This window comes from Myxine glutinosa, chromosome 7 (assembly GCF_964187855.1).
Source record: "Myxine glutinosa chromosome 7, kmMyxGlut1.1, whole genome shotgun sequence".
NCBI classification, from domain to species: domain Eukaryota; kingdom Metazoa; phylum Chordata; class Myxini; order Myxiniformes; family Myxinidae; genus Myxine; species Myxine glutinosa.
Window position 1 is genome coordinate 101,772,682 of NC_136267.1, and position 19,809 is coordinate 101,792,490.

The 19,809-nt window shown below is 42.8% G+C and overlaps 1 protein-coding gene across 3 annotated transcripts in view; it reads right to left on the minus strand.

The window, feature by feature from the left end:
• Positions 1 to 593: 593 nt before the first annotated feature.
• Positions 594 to 19,809, minus strand: part of LOC137431621 (uncharacterized) — a 110,689-nt gene continuing 91,473 nt past the window's right edge. For 2 of the 3 annotated variants that reach the window (XR_013624125.1, XM_078782069.1), the window contains exons 2-4: positions 6,378 to 6,525; positions 4,339 to 4,411; positions 594 to 1,103 (exon numbers count right to left, since the gene is read on the minus strand). Coding sequence is in view for 1 of the 3 variants with exons in the window: in XM_078782069.1 (XP_078638195.1) it covers positions 4,341 to 4,411; positions 6,378 to 6,525 (219 nt within the window). In the remaining 2 variants the exon portion in view is untranslated. Of the gene's footprint in view, positions 1,104 to 2,217; positions 2,313 to 4,338; positions 4,412 to 6,377; positions 6,526 to 19,809 lie in introns of all 3 variants that reach the window. The other variant, XR_013624124.1, reaches the window with a different exon arrangement.

Consider the following 19,809-nt stretch of genomic DNA (forward strand, 5'->3'; position numbering starts at 1 on the left):
ACGGGTTCAATGCTAAGTACTACGTATTCAAATATGTATTACCTATTATGTAGGTGTATCTATAAATGAACTGTTCCAGAATATAATTTTTAACAGATCCCAAAATTATATTGTAAATTTTGAAATGTGAAATTTATAACAATTTTATAATTGCCCATCTTGATTTAAATGTACGTTTGTGTAATTTATCATACTGTCATTTTCTGGATGTCACAACATGGCCGCCACTTGTCTTCACAGTCGAGGGTTTCTCATCGAGTTAGTATGGAGATCAGTTTTGGCGAAATACTTATACTCTGCTGCACAACAATTTCAAGAAAATTAAATTGTATTATAATTAAATACCAAGTTTACCCATGTGAATTGAATTTCGTTGAGACATGTACACCTCCCAGCATGTCAGACATAATTGGATAGCGAGGCTCTTGTGACGAACACTTGCAAATATAATTTGTGGTGGAGCTCAGGAAAAGATGAAGTCAAAACAATGGCGTCTTTAAAAGTTTACATCACAACATCGAGAAAATGGCTCTACAGAAAACCTGATTTTTGTTGGGCATTTCTTCAGGGTTAAGAAGACATTCCACAACAATCCATTGTACATCTGCCAGTATTTATTGGGAAAAATCGACTTCATCATTGTGAGGTTGATGGAGAAAAATGAACTGCGTGAAATAATATCGTTTTACTCTGTTGGAGAATTTTTTTTTAAATTGTTATTTTTCAAATAAAAAAAGTTTTCAAATATTACTCTATATTAATAACATTTTCACTAAGTTGGTGGCAGTATATGGTAAGTTGGCAGTATATATGCAATTTCATCGCAAGGAAAAGCACAAAGAGAAGAGAACAACAAACACACACGCGGTTCCTTCGCTGTAGCTTGACCGTACATGCAAAAAAAAAATTAAAACTTTCATCGTTCCTTCGGTCTTCGCTCTCGTCCTTCGCCATTCCTTCGCTCTCGTCCTTTGCTGTTCCTTCGTTCACGTACAAAACATATGTGTTTGCTAAATAAATGGCCATAACTTGGTAACCACTTGTCCGATTAATAGCAAACCTTGGAAAGGCACATCCTCAGGTCCAGTATCCTTCTACTGTATCTAGTGAAGAAGTGGGTATAGCAAAAATAAGGGTTATCGGAAAAGTAAGAATGATCATTCTAAATAAGCAACATCACCAAATATCCAGTAAACAAAGTAAAAGACTACCCCTGTTAATTCACCCCAGATCCACTTTTCAGAAATACCGACTTCTTTCCTGGAAGTCCTTGCTGTGTCCATGTGTTTTTTTACCTCTCCCACCCACACCCCTCTTCCCACGCCTCCTGCCCCCAAGCCCTCTCCCTCCCACAGATCTCCCGATGTCCCTGCTCTCAAATGTTGTACTTGTGTGCTTCCCCCCTCTCTCCCCATCTTGTCTCCCGCTCCCTTTATTTTGTCTTATGTGTCCGTTTGTTTTTTTGTCATTAAGGGTGTAGTACTGGTGAACAGGTGATTTTTTTAATTTTTTTTTAAGCTGAACAGTTTCCTTATAGTCTTATAAACAAGAACCATGCTATTAGAGGTCATAGAAGTAACCCTCATTATTGTTATCTTTACACGCAATTTACAAGAAATATAATATTTTGCATGAAATTTGTTATAACTTTAAATTTGCATCATTCTTTTGGGCTGAAATTTGGACAGGATATTCAGAATATCACTTCCTTTAAAATGATGAAGGCTTTTGTTTATAGGATTAGCCATTGTGGATTTATTGAAGGACAACCAAGTTTTATCTGGTAATTGGCATAATTAGCTAATTAGTGAACATTTGACATAATTTCACAAAATCCTCTCATCAGGTAGTAGAGTAACACATGTATAATACATGTACCAAGTTTTGTGTGAAAAGAATGATAGGTGACATAGAAGATAGAAGTAGAAATGTGTTCTTTGTTTTTCCTTGTTTTTTATTGACGGTCTAATTTATGCAAATTATATGCATGTAATATGACAAAGAAGCGTTGAAACTGGTCTGAGTTAAAGCCAAGATTATATCTTTCAAGAAAAACTGAAAACTAGATATTAACTTGACTTTGTTTTTGTGTAAAGGCCTCTCAAAGGTACCTATGTAGTTTTCTCAATTTTTCACCAGTACTACACCCTTAATGTTAGCTCTTACACTAGCCTCAATCTTGTATACAAAAAAGAAAAAGAAAAAAAAAAGACATACATCTGGCACCCGGAAAGAAGTCCATGTGTCAGGGCAACTTCTGAAATTCTTTCAAATGGAACGCCGGTGAATTTCTGCCACAGCTGGTTCATGCCCTGAGATGAAACACCAGTTCATCATTTCAATCCAGAGAAGAATTGCCAAAATGTTCAGTGGAAGACAGCTTAGATCGGCTATTCTCCACCCCGAGCAGGTTCAAAGGCAGGGACCAAACAGCAAAAAGTCACGTAATAAGTTTGTGGTGCCGAGGGAATAGGCCTAATTGTGGTGGAATAATCTTCCACCAAGGGAGGACGATAACCAGTGCATACATCTCCCTCTTCAAATTCCTAATTGTTTCACCTACGTGAAGCTATTAAGCAGACAGGCTGTGAGAGTAAAACAAAGGGTAACCTCATGCTTCAAGAGAATGCACTTTCGCTTGCTACTTCTGTTGCAACCATCACTGGAGAAATATTCCTTCAAATTGATATTGCATTTCCCTTTATTGGCTGATCTTGGCTCCTTTTGCAATGGCCATCTTCTATTTATTTTTTCTTCATAGAATAAATGCTTGGGGAAAAGCTTCAGTTTGATTATGACGTCATTAGAGCAGCCAAACAATAGTTCCAAGAGAAAAGACCTTTTGAATGTCTCAATAAACCAATATTCACAATGGTAGAACTACAAATACTTTGCTTACCTATACCTGGAGAAGCTTTGTTATACAGGTTTTACTATATTGCTTGAAAATATCAAACCTGAAATTACTGCAAAAGACACTCATGCAGGGCTGGAATTCTGCTGATAATTTCCAAAACCCTTACATTATTCCAGGCCCATAAAAAATACTCATGCACTCCTCCATTATGAAAGGTTCTCAGCAGCATAAATAATCTGCATCGGCTGGGAAATCAAGATGAGGAAAAATTAATCAAGCCCTGACTAACCATTCTTCAGTTATTGTGGTAATATAAAGTTGTAAAAAAAATAAAGGTGACGATATATTGTACGTCATGAAACAAGTTTTGTTGTAGCCTCTTTGTGGTCTCAAAATGCTCAGCATATTACACCTGATTTTTTTTTTAACCTCTGCATGGTGTTGGCAGTCAATAATTTCGTTTGGCTATTGTATCCATCGTATTCTTCTTAATCATCCATCGAGGACCATTTGATGAAAAGTCTGGAAGGAAATACTATTCTTATTGTCCTTATTCTTCCTCTTTTTGTCATTTTGGGTTGCAAAGAAAACGGTTGCAGTCACTACTACTACTATTACAATTACTACGACTATTACAATTACTACGACTATTACAATTACTACTACTATTACTACTACTACTTTTTATTTATTTATTACTACTACTACTTTTTTTTTTTTTTAGAGGAATATCACCATGATTACTACGACTACTGTAACTACTACTACGACTATTACTACTACTACAACGACTATTACTACCACTACTGTTACTACTACTATTACTACTATTACCATTACTACTACTACTACTACGATTATTACTACTACTACTATTACCACTATTACTACTACCATTACTATTACTACTATTACTACTACTATTAGGCGCAAACACTCGGCCATTAGTACTACTACTATTACCACTATTACTACTACTATTACTACCACTACTATTTCTACTTCTACTATTACCACTATTACTATTATACTAGCCGAAACCCGTGGAACATCCACGGAAGGGAGAATGTGGTGTATGGATAGAGTGTACCATTATGGATGGCATAGGGGATTTGCTTGTCCGAGTAAGAGTTAGGAAGAAAGATGAGAATGAAGAGTGCGTATATGAACAACGTATTTATTGCAATCTACTTAAATGACAACGCTACGATATACTTTTGAAAAATGAATGGATTCGTAATAGGAATCGGCATAGCACCACTCTGGCCATTTTTTATGAGACTATATGGTGTGGGTTGGATTTGTGTGAACAAAATCAAGAAAAAGGCGACACTTTGTAGAATCCAACTTACACTGTGTATAAAGTGTCACCTCCTGACTTTGTATTTTATATTGTTAGAGACAAAACAAACACTAAATAACATAGCCACATACCAAAAACGTGTATTTTCAATTTTCACTTGTGCAAAAATGCTACTCACAATTACATCGCCTGTGCGTCGGCCTGTGATTGAGCCAGAGAGTTGGCCTGTGAGTCAACTTCCTTTCCAATGTCTGCAAGAGTTGAAATAGTGATTGTGCATGTGTAAAATTATATGAAAGAAGAACATGCATATCAATAGACGATGCCATTGAAAAGGAGCGCAGCTGTCAATAGAAAAGGATGTCTGACATCAATTTGACATTATTGCACAGGAAATGACAAACAAAGAAACAGTTAATTTCCATCGGGTAATATTACGATGAGAGATCAGCCGATACCTTTATTATGTCCATCAGCATCCATGGCACTTAGGAAAAAAAAAAACGTGGCATCAGCCAGCCGCAGCCAACTATCACGTACCGTCTCGAAGTCAATGCCATCCTTTTATCTCTTCGTATACACCTCACTGATTTCTACCTTATCGTGAACAGGGTAAAGCCTACTTTGATAATCATGAACGGTGGCAGATGCAGGAGCGAAACGTAGGCGTAGGCCTCGGCCCTACCTATCCAGTTGTTGTTTCCGTTGTGTAAGGGGGGAAAAAAACAAACATTTTGGCCTCAGACCTTTGAGAGTACGTCGTTCCGTGAACTTTTTGAACGGGCCTCGTATGCCATGCTTCGTCAACGTAAATGATTTGAAGGATTACCTTAAGCACCGTGAATAGAGCAGATACTGATGGGCTGCTGATCGGTTTCACTTCGTTGTTATCACAGTATATGGAAGAAATTATGGTAAACCCACCTGATGAGGTTAGCGTACACCGCCATCGATGACACCGGCACAAATGGCGGAATAGATGGATTCTTCTTCATCGCATTGCATCGCATTCTCTTCCTGTGAAACTGTTTCATAGAAGTGTCGTTTATGTACATTTTTATTTTATTACATTCACGTAGTTTCACATTCTTGACTTCGTGGAGCTTCAATGTGGTTCAAAAAAATAAAATAAAGATGGATTCTTCTTCATCGCATCGCATTCTCTTCCTGTGAAACTGTTTCTCCATTTAACGTTTCCAAAATCAAAACTTCAAAAACTTCTTCACTTCGATTCGAAAAAACTTCAAACTTCAAAAAACGTCACTCCATTTAACTTTATTAAAATGACGATAAAGACCATTTGGTTCACACCACCCATCACACCACTCGACTGTCCAATCAGCGGACGGCTCGCATCGCCTTCGCCCAGCAGACGCCAATACGATGGCGTCGTAAGATGGCGTCGTATCGGCAGTTAATCGGATGCTTTTGGGCCCCAACGTCCGCTAATTCAGATTTTTCGAGTATGGCTGTACGTGATAAACAAAGAGTGCGGTTCGTAGATCGTAAATCCATTGCCACTCAGTAGAGCGCATACTCCCGCCGTGGGTCAAGTTGGAATAATACGTTTTGTTTAACATCCCCTCTCCCCAAAACAATAAATGAAAAGGAAAGTAAGCCCTAACTGTCAGAGAATTTATTTTGATATATCTCGGAATTAGAGGAGAACAACATCATTTAATGCATGTATATGCATTAAATTGGCTTTAAGAATAAGAATAAAAGCTTTAATGCAGTAAAACAGAAAAATGTTTTCCCCAAAAAATTCCCCAAAAAAATTCCTGGATCCGGAATAATATCCTGAGCTTCACCAAAAACTAATCAATTCTTCCTTATCCCAAGGGCAATCATCCCACCAACTTTCATCCAAATCCGTTCAGAACTTTTCCAGATATCTTGTTCACGAACATACGAACACACAAACATACGCAAACACACACACACACACACACACACACACACACACACACACACACACACACACACACACACACACGGACGGACGGACACGATCGAATGCATTACTCCCACCGAGCTATCTTGTGCTTATTCCATGAACGATCGACGGATACAAAATGGAACCCACGACCCACGTGACCAGAAATTTCTGGGATTTCTAGTAGGCTATATATATATAAGGAATCGATAGCCCCCTAATACGAGGCTCCTCCCCTCCCCGCATCCCACGAGGGTCACACACATGATGAAGTTGCTCACCTGTCTCTGCCATGTCAAAGCTGCTGCATCCGAAGTCACTCACATGGACACGCCATGTTGATAGAACAGAACGCGTGGGGCTCGCACGCAACAGCCATTTTGATGTGGTCGTGTGGGGCTCGCATATGCGGAACCGCCATGTTACTGCCTTTGTGTGGGGAAGTGAGAAATGACAATGGGATAAAATGTATTCAAAAATATTTCACAGGCAGAAGTTTTACCTCAACGCCAATAATAAGAAGAGGTCAGGTTCTCACACGGAGGTTTATTCAGGTAACGCTGCTCGGTCCAAGGCCCAGTCCCCGAGAGACCGCGCGCATGCGCGAAAAACCCGGTGCACGGGAGGAGCCAGAACCCATGGAACATCCACGGAAGGGAGGATGTGGTGTATGGATAGAGTGTACCATTATGGATGGCATCGGGGATTTGCTTGTCCGAGTAAGAGTTAGGAAGAAAGATGAGAATGAAGAGTGCGTATATGAACAACGTATTTATTGCAATCTACTTAAATGACAACGCTACGATATACTTTTGAAAAATGAATGGATTCGTAATAGGAATCGGCATAGCGCCATTCTGGGAGTGTTACGTCTCGCCACCTGCTACACCTCTCTGAGTTACGAGGATTTATGCAACGCACCCTGAGTATCGCAACGTCACTCCATTTAACTTTATTAAAATGACGATAAAGACGGTTCCTTATATATCCTAATTTAAAATGTTCAAGGGAATAAAAAGACCATTTGGTTCACACCAGCCATGTTCACACCACTCGACTGTCCAATCAGCGGACGGCTCGCATCGCCTTCGCCCAGCAGACGCCAATACGATGGCGTCGTAAGATGGCGTCCTATCGGCCGTTAATCGTATGCTTTTTGGCCCCAAAGTCGACTAATTCAGATTTTTCGAGTGTGGCTGTACGTGATAAACAAAGAGCGCGGTTCGTAGATCGTAAATGCATTAGTGCCGTGGGCATCGGGTCACTGTGTGCAGCGTAAAAGGGATAACAAAGTCGAGTCCTTACGGTATTATTATATAGATACTACATGAACTCCAACTCTCTAATGGCCCCAATTAATTACACCAACTTCTGTGGTCAGCCGAGAGGAAAGCTTAGCCCAAGTCTTTCATAAACCAGCCAGCCAGACATGATGTTAGCCTGGACATGGTTATGGTAGGATTTCCTAATTTGTTCAGGGTGCGATCAGCACTAACTCACATACTGTGGGATGTTTAGCACACTCACATACTGTGGGATGTTTAGCACACTCACATACTGTGGGATGTTTAGCACACTCACATACTGTGGGATGTTTAGCACACTCACATACTGTGGGATGTTTAGCACACTCACATACTGTGGGATGTTTAGCACACTCACATACTGTGGGATGTTTAGCACACTCACATACTGTGGGATGTTTAGCACACTCACATACTGTGGGATGTTTAGCACACTCACATACTGTGGGATGTGAAAGATACTGTGGGATGTTTAGCACACACCAGCTAATGAGAGCAGATGAGATACCCAGCTTACCGTCCATCCAATTGACCGTGCAATGGTGATGCAACCTCCAGCCGGTCAATCACCAATCCGACAGTTTATAGTCAGGTAGGGAATCGAACCCACATCAAACAGCTCAATGGTAAGTGCGCTACCTTTGTATCAACCTGTCAGAATCATGTTATGGATCATTTATTGATGCACAATATTGACTTGCACAATATTGGTTTTATTCCAATTACATTTTCTTACATTGATATATTGTTATGAATTAGGGGTAGAGGAATATCTAGAGCCAGGTAGATCTGCATAGTTAGGTACTCGACTGTCGTGATAGGGAATCTACCTGTAATAAGTTCTATGTTTAGCCGTATGTCGGAATAAGTTGTATCTGTGTCCCCGCCAAGAGGGGGCAGGGCACGCTAATTAGTACAGGGATTATGGGTAAAATTCCTTCGTGTGTCGTTCCCTCTGAGCAACCCAGTGTCCCTCATGGCAACGTACTCATATACATTAGATAAATCCATTAGTGCACACATTAATTAATTCCCCTCCACCACAATAAGACTTACAGGAAGAACAGGCAGGAAGCCAGATCAGGGCACCGCCGATGGGGCCGCAGCCAGCCACATCACCAGCTGGCATAGCAACAAACATTGTGCGAGGCAGGCTGGAGCCATGCCCAGGGAACATGTGATTGGCTGGGGTAAGGGGCTGGCCACTGATTGGTGAAAGGAAGGTGGAAGGAAGCGGCACACTGATTGGCCACCGACCATTGCCACCTTGGCCAATCAGTGCAGAAGGCGTGAACACTCGGCCAATCAGTGCGGAAGGCGCGAACACTCGGCCAATCAGTGCGGAAGGCGCGAACATTCGGCCAACCAGCGCAGAAGGCGCAAAACCACTACTTAGAAGCAGGTCGCTGATTAGAGGAAAAGGGCCGGTGACGTCAGAAGGCGGGAAAGACGACAAAGAAGCGAGGGACTGGTTGATTAGAGAGGGAGAATCGACGTGAGACCGCAAGTGACAAGATGACTCGCTCACGGGCATTCTGGTCTTCCCTGGGTTATTCGCGGGCTCTTGGTGCTCGGGCCTGGTCTTGGTGCTGGGTGCTCTTGGTGCTTAGGCTTGGGCATGGTCTTGATGCTCTTGGTGCTTGGGGCTTGGAGCGAAGCTTGGTGCTTGGAGTGAGGCTTGGTGCTGTGAGCAAACGGGACCTCGCATGCGACCGACGAGCGGGCGAGCGGGGGTACATCGAGGCCTTTCTTCACGCCAACCGGAGCTGCATCGGACGACGCGCTCGAACATCGACCTGACGCTACACTGCCAGACAGATAAGCTCACATTCACAAATACACGACGGGACATTTATTTTATTAATTCTCCCTTTGTCTTGTATCCGACGTCTGCGAGTGGGGACGTCCCAACCTAGAATTTAGTTGTATCACCGCATTTCCCTGTCCTGATATTTATTTTGAATAAACCCTTCTATTATTTTCTCTTTCATTCCAAATCCCGTGTTCGTGTGAGATCAATTTGCAGGGTTGAAGACTGCCGGTGAGATCGCTACAGGTAAGAGCTCGCCGCTTCTTCCTCTTCCTTCCGTGCTTGCATAGTCAAAATCCGTAATTGATCGTCGCCTCCATTAAAGTTTGTTTGGCCATCCGCGAGCCCACGGTATTAACTGAGGGCATTCGCGCGATATATGGACTTCCGGGCCCTCGAGTGACGAGGCTTGCTTCGATCTCTCCACGGCATCAAAGTTTGAGTGTTTTCCCGTTCATGTATTTGTCAAATTTCCGCTGCGTATTTTGTTGTGTATGTGTTATTGTGTGTTTCTATTTGGTTTTGTAGTTGTTGCAAATTTGTGTGTAATTAGTCGTTTTTTTGTTTGCGCCTCGTGTGCGGCCTGGTCTCTCCGGGCTCCCTCCCCCCCCCACCCCCCCCCCCCCCGTCAGTGTTTTGTGAATATGGGTTCTTTCCTTCATAGTATTTGCTTGTTTCTTTGATTTTCTTTTCTCCCCCCTACCTCTCGCGAACATCTTACCCTTTGTCCAGCGTTTTGAAAACAGAACAAACAAATAAACAAAAAAAAATTCTATATTAATTATTTCTCTCCTCCCAGACACGTGCTTGTTCGCTCTACTCCTCGTCTCGACTTGTGCCCCGCCCCCTATATCTCGTTTTTCTTCCACCTCTGCTCCTGCTTTCTCAAATCCACGTTCTCACTTAGAGACTTTTCCGAGATTGTTTTTCATGGTTTTGTTTAAATATTATTTAAATATGTTTAAACCGTAGCCGTGATGCTGACGCCGCCCTCTCCCCCCCCCACCCCCCCCCACCCCCCAGAATTTCCATGTTTTAAACGTTTCCCAGTGTGTACCTTGGATTAGAATAGGTACATCGTATCACTGCGTGTCGTAAGAGATGACAAAGAGGGTTGGCGTCAGAAAGGGCATCCGGCCATAAAAACATTGCCTCAAAAAGAGAACCATGACAATTACAACTACATACGGGCAGGGTACAGCCCGAAGTGGAGATCGGTTTCTGAGGTTTGAGACATGGAATGTAGGGACAATGACAGGGAGATCAGGAGAAGTGGTGGAAGTATTGGTCAGAAGAAGAGTGGACATATGGTGTGTGCAAGAGACGAGATGGAAAGGAAGTGGTGTGAGAATGGTGAAGGGTAGGCAGGGACAGAAATACAAGTTTATGTGGCAAGGGTGCCTGGAGGGCGTGAATGGTGCTGGTGTCCTGTTTTCTGAGGAGTTTGTAGCCAGTGTGGTGAGTGTGACTAGAGTGAGTGATAGGTTGGTGATGGTGAAAATGCTGATTGGAAAGCTCTTGGTGAACGTCATCTCGGGATATGCTCCGCAGGTTGGTCGAAGCGATGAAGAGAAGGACAAGTTCTGGTGTGCGATAGAGAAGCTGATGGAAAACGTGAATGAGGAAGTTGTTGTGGTAGGAGGAGACCTAAATGGACATGTGGGAAGGAGTATGGATGGTTTTGACGGGGTTCATGGGGGTTACGGATATGGTGTGAGAAATGGAGAAGGTGAAAGGATTTTGGAGTTTGCTGATGGAGCTGATTTGTTGATTTGTAATACTCAGTTCCAGAAAGAGGATAATAAGCTTGTTACATACACGTCAGGTGGGTCGACGACAACCGTTGACAACCCGATGGTGCATAGGCGAGATAGGGGCCACCTCCGGGACACAAAGGTGATCCCGGGGGAGGAGGCTGTTTCACAGCACCACTTGGTTGTCTGCGACATAAGGGTGAAAGGTGCAAGGAGAGCTCGGCGGGTGAAGTACCAACCGAGAATGAAGGTGTGGAGGTTGAAAGAGGTGACAGTAAGGGAGGCATTAAAAGAGAGGCTGAGTCGGGTCAAGGATGATGTGGTTGAGCTTGAAAGTGGTTGGATGTCAATGAAAGCTAGTCTGTTGGGAGCCGTTGGTGAGGTATGTGGATGGACAAAAGGACCACCGAGGCAGTCGGAAACATGGTGGTGGGATGATGAAGTTGGAAAGAGGATTGACGAGAAGAGGAAGAAGTTCAAGGAGTGGCAGAAGGCGATGGGTACGGGAGCAGAAACAGCAGAGCATGAAAGTTATATGTAGGAAAATGTTCGGAGAACGCTTGGATTCGGAAGAGGGTCAGAAAGCAGTATTCAGGATTGCAAAGCAGTTAGCGAAAGAGAGGTGTGATGTGATGGGGGTGAGTTGCTTGAAGGATGAAGTGGGACAAATCGTTGTGGACCCAGATGGAATTAAAGGAAGATGGAAGAGATATATGGAAATACTGTTGAATACAGAGAATGAATGGGATGGCAACATAGAGCGTAACCCAGTTTTAGGACCGGCAGAGATGATAACTGAGAAGAGAGTTGAGGAAGCGATAAAAGCAATGAAGAGTAGAAAAGCGGGAGGGCCGACGGGAGTTGTGGGAGATATGTTGAAGGCAGCAGGAAGTTGGGGTGTGAAGAGAATGACAGAGATCTGTAATCTGGTGGTGAAAGAAGGCCGCATTCCAGTGATTTGGGAACTGAGTACCCTCGTCCCTCTATACAAGGGGAAAGGTGACCCTCTGGAGTGTGGCTCGTATCGAGCGATAAAGTTATTGGAGCATGGAATGAAGGTATTGGAAAGGGTGTTGGAGAGGAGGATAAAGAAGAAAGTGAAGATCGACGAAATGCAGTTTGGATTTATGCCAGGAAGAGGAACGACAGACGCGCCTTTCATTGTGAGGCAGTTGCAGGAGAAGTACATGGAGAAGAGGAAGAAGTTGTTTCTTGGGTTTGTTGATCTGGAGAAAGCATTCGATAGGGTTCCACGCAAAGTATTGACATGGGCATTGAGGAAGTTAAGAGTGGAGGAATGGTTGATCAGAGTAGTGATGGCAATGTACAAAAGAGCGCACATAGCTGTAAGGACGAAGGACGGGAACAGTGGTGAGTTTGAGGTGAAGGTGGGAGTGCATCAGGGGTCGGTACTAAGTCCACTACTATTTGTAGCTGTGATGGAGGTGCTGGCTCTGAACGTAAAGGAGGGTTTACCGTGGGAGTTGTTGTATGCAGATGATCTGGTGTTGATTGCGGAAAGTATGGATGGACTGAAGGAAAAGATGAACAAGTGGAAGGAATGTATGGAGACAAAAGGTCTGAAGGTGAATATCGGAAAGACGAAGGTGATGGCAAGTGGTAAAGCATGTGGTGAGATGGAAAGAACTGGGAAGTGGCCCTGTGCTGTGTGTAGGAAGGGTGTCGGAGTGAACTCCATTCAATGTACAATGTGCGCTGAGTGGGTTCATCAAAAATGTAGTGGTCTGAGAGGGTCATTAACCAGTGTGGCAGCTACATTCAAATGTAAGGTGTGCACAGAGGGATCTGCAGATGGAGGAAATGTTGAGTTGGATCTTGGAGACGGCGTGAAGCTGGAAGGTGTGAAAACATTTTGCTACCTCAGAGACATGCTGAATGGAGAAGGTGGATCAGACTCGGCAACGGTTGCAAGAGTGAGATGTGCATGGAAGAAGTTTCGGGAACTGAGTGGCGTGCTGATGATGAGGGGAGTGTCGTTGAAGCTGAAGGGAAAGGTGTATGCTGCATGTGTGAGAAGTGTTATGATTTATGGGAGCGAGACATGGGAAATGAACGTAGAGCAGCAACGAAGGTTGGAAAGGGTGGAAATGCGAATGGTTCGACGGATGTGCGGAGTATCGTTGAGAGAGAGGAAGACAAATGATGAATTGCGAAAGATGATGGGAATAGAGCCTGTGATTGATGCTGTGAAGAGGAACAGGTTGAGATGGTTTGGTTATGTGTTGAGGAAGGATGAAAGTGACTGGTTGAGAAGAGTGATGGAAATGAATGTAGAAGGAAGTAGAGGACGGGGAAGACCGAGAAAGACTTGGCTAAAGATGGTCGAAGAAGAAAGGCAGGCAAGGGGGTTAACAAGGAGAGATGCAGAAAATATGGCAAAATGCAGAAGATTGTCATGGGGACCGCAAGGCTAACCCCCGCTCTAGTAGGGAAAATGACCTTTAAAATGCCTGTTGTTGTTTGTTGTATTTGCGCGACAATATTTAATGCATATATGGAGACGAATTGAAGAGCAGAATACAAAGGGGGCAAAGGGTCAACACAAAAAATTGGGTGAAAGGAAAACAGTAGGACAAGAACATCTGGATGGATGTATGACAGCATGAGAGGAGAGATTGTGGATGAAAGTGGGACCAAGCAGTGGTGTAGTTAGGGTTTGTTGTGCCCAGGCCCAAAGATCAATACTAGCACCCCACAGGTGCTGGCATAGTCAGGAATTTATATTTTGAGGTGGAGGGGCATATAAAAGAGCGCTAAGCTTCCCTGGTGGGTTCAGCACCAGAGCTGAACTCCCCTGCTTTTTTCGAAGAACACTATGGGATCTTTACTATTGATGTGCATCAACTTGATGCCTGCAGACAAGACACCCAGTTTAACGTCCATCCAAAGGGACGGCACACACATTGATGAATCACCCTGCCTGTGGAAACACCAAGATGGCAGTTTTTAGCTGGGTCGGGATTCAAACCCAGGCTAGACAGCTTGGAGATGAGTGTGCATACCTTGAGGCCATCCTGCCAGGCTAACACACTCGCTAAGGCCTCTCACCAGGTTAACCTTTTTGTCCAGACCATTGGTCCTTGGAGCGCCAGCACCTTCTTCGCTTTTTTCCCTCACACACTTGTTCATGCCAGACAATCCAAGACGTTCAAAGGCAAAGAGAGACGGACAAAGAAGTTAAAGAACTAACTTGGCATGTGATCCTGGTTGTCACTAATTGGGTTCTTACGGTGAGACATCTGGATCTGATCAACACGTAACTACGAAATAAACATCCAACAGTTATAACAATATAACCCTCCATCCCATGGGCCTATAGGTGATCTGCACATTACAGAATGCATGACCTCGTTAGACAAAATAAGAGATGAGAGATCTATGCAGCAGGCAGTCCCATAATTACTAATACCAAAATACGGATTTATTTACTGTGAGGAGGTGATTAGTAATTAACGAAAAATGTTAAACCGGATGGAAGGAGGTCCTAAATATGGACATGACACATTGACATGTACCACAGAGTTAAAAATGTAAAACGAGCTTCTGAAAGTTACATATCTTGCTCTCTCGAGTCTGTTGTGCAGAATTATAATTCATATACAACCAAATGCAGCATGAGAACGTGTTTTACAGGTGTCATTTGGTGCCTCATCGACGTTCACGCTCGGGGCTATCGCCCCGTCCGACCCGCCATGTCTACGTCGATGGGAACAAGATATAGGTAGGTAAAGCAAAGCTCAGAGATTGAAGCGCAAGAGACCTTGAGGTGGCGGTTGGAAGCAGATTGTGAGTTCCCGGAGGGAAGGGCTCGAAAAAAAGCACTCAGGAAGAGAGATCAGGTGATAAATCATAAAGATGTCATCAGGGGACTATACCAGACTGGGTGGTGTAATGGTTAGAGTGTCTGCTCAGCGTCTGGGACTATACCAGACTGGGTGGTGTAATGGTTAGAGTGTCTGCTCCGCGTCTGGGACTATACCAGACTGGGTGGTGTAATGGTTAGAGTGTCTGCTCAGCGTCTGGGACTATACCAGACTGGGTGGTGTAATGGTTAGAGTGTCTGCTCCGCGTCTGGGACTATACCAGACTGGGTGGTGTAATGGTTAGAGTGTCCACTCCATGTCTGGGACTATACCAGAATGAGTGGTGTAATGGTTAGTGTCCACTCCATGTCTGGGACTATACCAGAATGAGTGGTGTAATGGTTAAAGCATCCGTCTGGGACGTCGGTGGTTCAAAACCTGGCAGAGTAATACCAAAGACTTTAAAGATGGTGTGTGCTGCTCCCTTGCTTGATGCTCAGCTTTTAAGAGGATAGAGCACAGGCAAACTACGTAGTGCTTCCGGTGGCTTCAGGACCACCCGACAAATTAATGATAGGCACCCGATCCAGTTAGTAAAGGGATCAGTGTGAGTACCTCGGGATGTGACTTCACTTCCCCGAAACTCAGTGGCACTGTTTTTGGTTCACGAGTTATCAAGTGACCACTATATTCGTCATGTGTGTGTGTGTGTCTGTCTGCCCGCAGCATAACTACCCGATGATATCATCCGGTCTTGATGAAACTTGGGTGGGAGGTTGATATCATGATCTAGTTGTGTCCTGCCTAGAGTGGGCGTATTGCGCCCATTGTGGGCGGAGCCACGCCCGAAAAAGATGTCTTTTTAGGGGGTAATCGAGTTCAAGGTACATCTTCTCCGAGGGAGTTGGTGGAATCTGACAGGAGTTTCGATATTTGGTTAGGCCAATGTCATGTGTCTAGCCCCACGGAGCTCGATTTTTAATGTTTTTTTTATTTAAATTAATTAATTAATTAATTAATTTATCATTTCATTTCATTTCATTTTTCACCGAATTTTCGGTATTGTGTAGCGAACTAACCTCATAACTTGATTATACATTATTTTCTATCTCATTTCAAGGTCAGTAACCTTCGTTTTGACATTTCCGGGCCTGGCCTGTCGGGGCCTGTTTCGGTTACAGTACGTCCTTTGTCATTGAATAGCGCTTGCTCGTGAACCATCGTCGTCTCCTGACTTGTTCTCGTTTAATAGTCCTGTGTCGTGCCTCGTCTGTATGTCCATGTGTGTAAGATGTGAGTGGCCACCATTACGAGCCGTAGATCATTAAAAACAAGTACAAAAAGTTTTAATTAAAACAAAAGCCGCGTCGATGTTACACAATGCCTAGATGCAGCTGTGCCTATAACGTCGATGTTATAGGCACAGGACATTCCTATTGATTCGATTACTTGATGTTATTTTTGTGCAAAGTGAAAATATATCTCGGCAATTTCCCGTGTGTGGCGACGAATCTTTAATATATCTCGGCATTTTCCCGTCTGTTATTTCGGGCGGTGTATGACTGACCATGCCGCGATTTAAATAAAATATATATATCTCGGCATTTTCCCATCTCTTATTTCGGGCGTTGTATGACTGACCATGCCACGATTTAAAAAAAAAATATCTCAATGGACTTGAAGTTACAGGCCTTTGAGAATTCATTTCGTTCTATAAAGGGCAACTTTCATCGGATTTTCTTCCCGTTTTTTTTCAACCGAGTCTAAAACTATGTTAGCGACTGTGAAAAATGAAATGATATATCGAATTTGATTTGAAAGAAAACTGTGTGAGAGAGCAAGACACCACGGGCCTACAAAACAGGCCTCAAAGCTATGCGAGTTAATAAAATGGTGGATATTTGTTTATATGAAGCTTCGCCCACAATGGGTGGAGCTATGGTTCCCAGAATGGGTGGAGCTTTGAGGTTTTGTCTTCTCTGCAAGAACAACAAGAACAAGAAGAAGAACAAGAACAAGAACAAGAACAACAGCAGAGGGCACTCTATGAGCAGCGTCTGTGACGCGGCTAAAAAATTGAATTTCGGTGAATGAAACTTCCGAGTTCCATGTTTCAGTGCATTTGCGTTTTATCGTTCATCAGTTCTGTACGCTCATTACTATCGTCTGCTCTGATTTGGATTGAGTTTTCAATCTTCAAATTCGACTTGGTTTTCAGTGTAATAACAAACTTCAAACTTGACTGAGTGAGATAATAATTAATCACTTCAGAAAATACGTAATTAAAAGAGTAAACGAGAAGAGCACTTGGGAGAGCACATACCTCTACCAGGCTGAACAGTTTTGGTTTTGTATCCCACCGATTGGCCGGATCTGGATCCAGACCTGAACAAAAATCGAAGTGACTTGTTCTTGGCACCGAACCAACTCATCTACCAAGTTTCATCCAAATCCATCCACAACTTTTTGAGATATTGTGTTGTATATCATTTTTAGCCCCATCACTCAATGGTAAAGAATCACTTAAAATATTCTCCTTTCCGGATCCTGATTTTAATCTTCAGCAAAAATGAACCAAATCTTCCTTGTCACACACCCAACCTGTCCATCAAGTTTCATCCAATCCAAGTTTCATACAACTTTTTGAGATATCCTGCTCACAAACAAACAGACAGGGAAACAAGAAGGCATCAGGTGGTAGCCTGACAGGTATGATGAAAAACGAGAGAACCTTGACCTTTGACCTATATAGTCAAATAACATTGACAGCCTCACTTTTTTCCCTTCGGAATCCTCTGGTAAAGTTTGACAAAAATAGCTGGACACATTCGTGAGTTGATCAATAAATCAACAATACCCTTTATAGCAAAATCCCTTGGTCACTGTTGTGTTCAAATATTAAGTTTCTCGCTCAAAAGGTGCCTGAGATATTGCTTAGATGAGAGAAAATAAATGAGTACTTAATGAATCCATAATAATTAAGTAATTAATCAATTAATTGATTGATTAATCAAAAAATAGAAAAATACCGTTTTTGCCAAAGCACCTGTTCACTATTGTGCCCGAATTTCAGCTTCATAGCTCAAAGGATGGCTGAGATGTCACCCGGACAGACGAGAGAACCGTGACCTTTGACCTATATAGTCCAAAAACATTGACGGCTTCACATTTGTTCGTCAAAATCCTGTGGTAAAGTTTGACGAAGATAGCAAAAAGCGTTCGCGAGTTATCGCACAAATAAACAAATGAGACAGACCGACATATGACGAAAATTTTCAATTTCCGTCATAACAAGAAAGACATCATGTAGCAGAGCACAATACTTGGAAAATACACCACCCCCCCCCCCCCCCCCCACCCTCAAAAAAGTTGCCATGGAGACATCAAATTGTTCATTTCATTAAAATTAAAATTGATGATCTTAATCAAAGCTTGGGACAATCAGATAAAAATGATTACTTTTAAGATGAAAATTGATGATTTTATAAGTTTAACCTGGTGTTGGGCTAGCGGCTAGGGTGCCGGCTTAGGATCCGAGGATCCTGGGTTCGAATCCCGGTCGATCGCTGAATTAACGCCAGGGGGGTTGACTCAGCCTGTCATCCTTCCGAGGTCGGCAAATTGAGTACCACTACACTGGTAATTCCCTGTTTATCATAAAAAGGCGACAAACAGGGTTGGCGGCAGGAAGGGCATCCGGCCGTAAAACATTGCTTCAAAAAGGGGACCAAAAAACAACAACAACCACGGTCCCCGAAAAGGCCAACCCCCGCTTTGCGGGGGAAAATGGCCTCTGAAAACGGTGGTTTTATAAGTTTAACCTTGAGTTGACCTTTGACCATTTGACCTCAAAAATAGTTGTTTTCCCAATTCATTGATGCACTATGCAATTGCTATTTAATTTTCAAGTTTATAGGATGAAAATTGATGATATTTCAGATGGAAATTGATTTTATAAGTTTAACCTTGAGTTGACCTTTGACCATTTGACCTCAAAAATAGTTGTTTTCCCAATTCATTGATACACTATGCAATTGCTATTTAATTTTCAAGTTAATAGGATGAAAATTGATGATATTTCAGATGAAAATTGATTTTAGAAGTTTGACCTTGAATTGACCTTTGACTTTTTTTTACCTCAAAAATAGTTGTTTTGCCAATTCATTGACTCAATATGCAAATGCGGTTCAACTTTCAAGTCAATTGGATGAAAAATGACGATTTTAGAAATTTGACCTCAAGATGACCTTTGACCCGAAAGTCAATAGGCTTCTCAGTTCTTACTACTCTCCACAACTTGGTAAAGTTTCATGACAATCAGTTTAGAGCTTCTAAACAATCAGTTAACACTTTACGCCTGTAGGCGAGTGACAAACAAATGAATGAATGAATGAATAACAAAGACGACCAAGCAATATACTTGTAAAATCTTCGATTTTGCAAGTAACGAGACATAATGACACACACACACACACACACACACACACACACACACACACACACACACACACACACGGAGGTGAATGCATAAGGTCCGTCCACCTTTGGTCATGCAGGACAACAAGAAGACATCTTCACAGTGCATCCGGCAAGATATCCAGACATCCAGATATGAAGACATCCAGCAAGATGGTACAGAGAGAAATAAGTGATTCCACATATGGAAGAAAGGGGCTCAAAGGAGCGAAAGAGAGCATTGATATTAGATTTGGGAAGAATAACAAAGTACGTGTTGTTGGATTAGTGGATACAACCTAAGGTGGTTGGGGAGAGACAAAGACCTCTAATAACAGAGGATGCAAGATCAGATGTGAGACGGAAGCGGACAGCGCACCTGCCAACCTGTCTGCCTGTGTTGAAAGAGCAGTCCCTGTACTGCAGACTCCTGCAGAGGTACCAATTACCGTCAGTCGCTAAGATTCCTCCAAGAGTGAAAGAACGGATGTAGCAACACCAGAACACACAGGTGAGCCATAATACACCATGACACTCCAAGGTGGATACTCTAGTGTCAATACAGA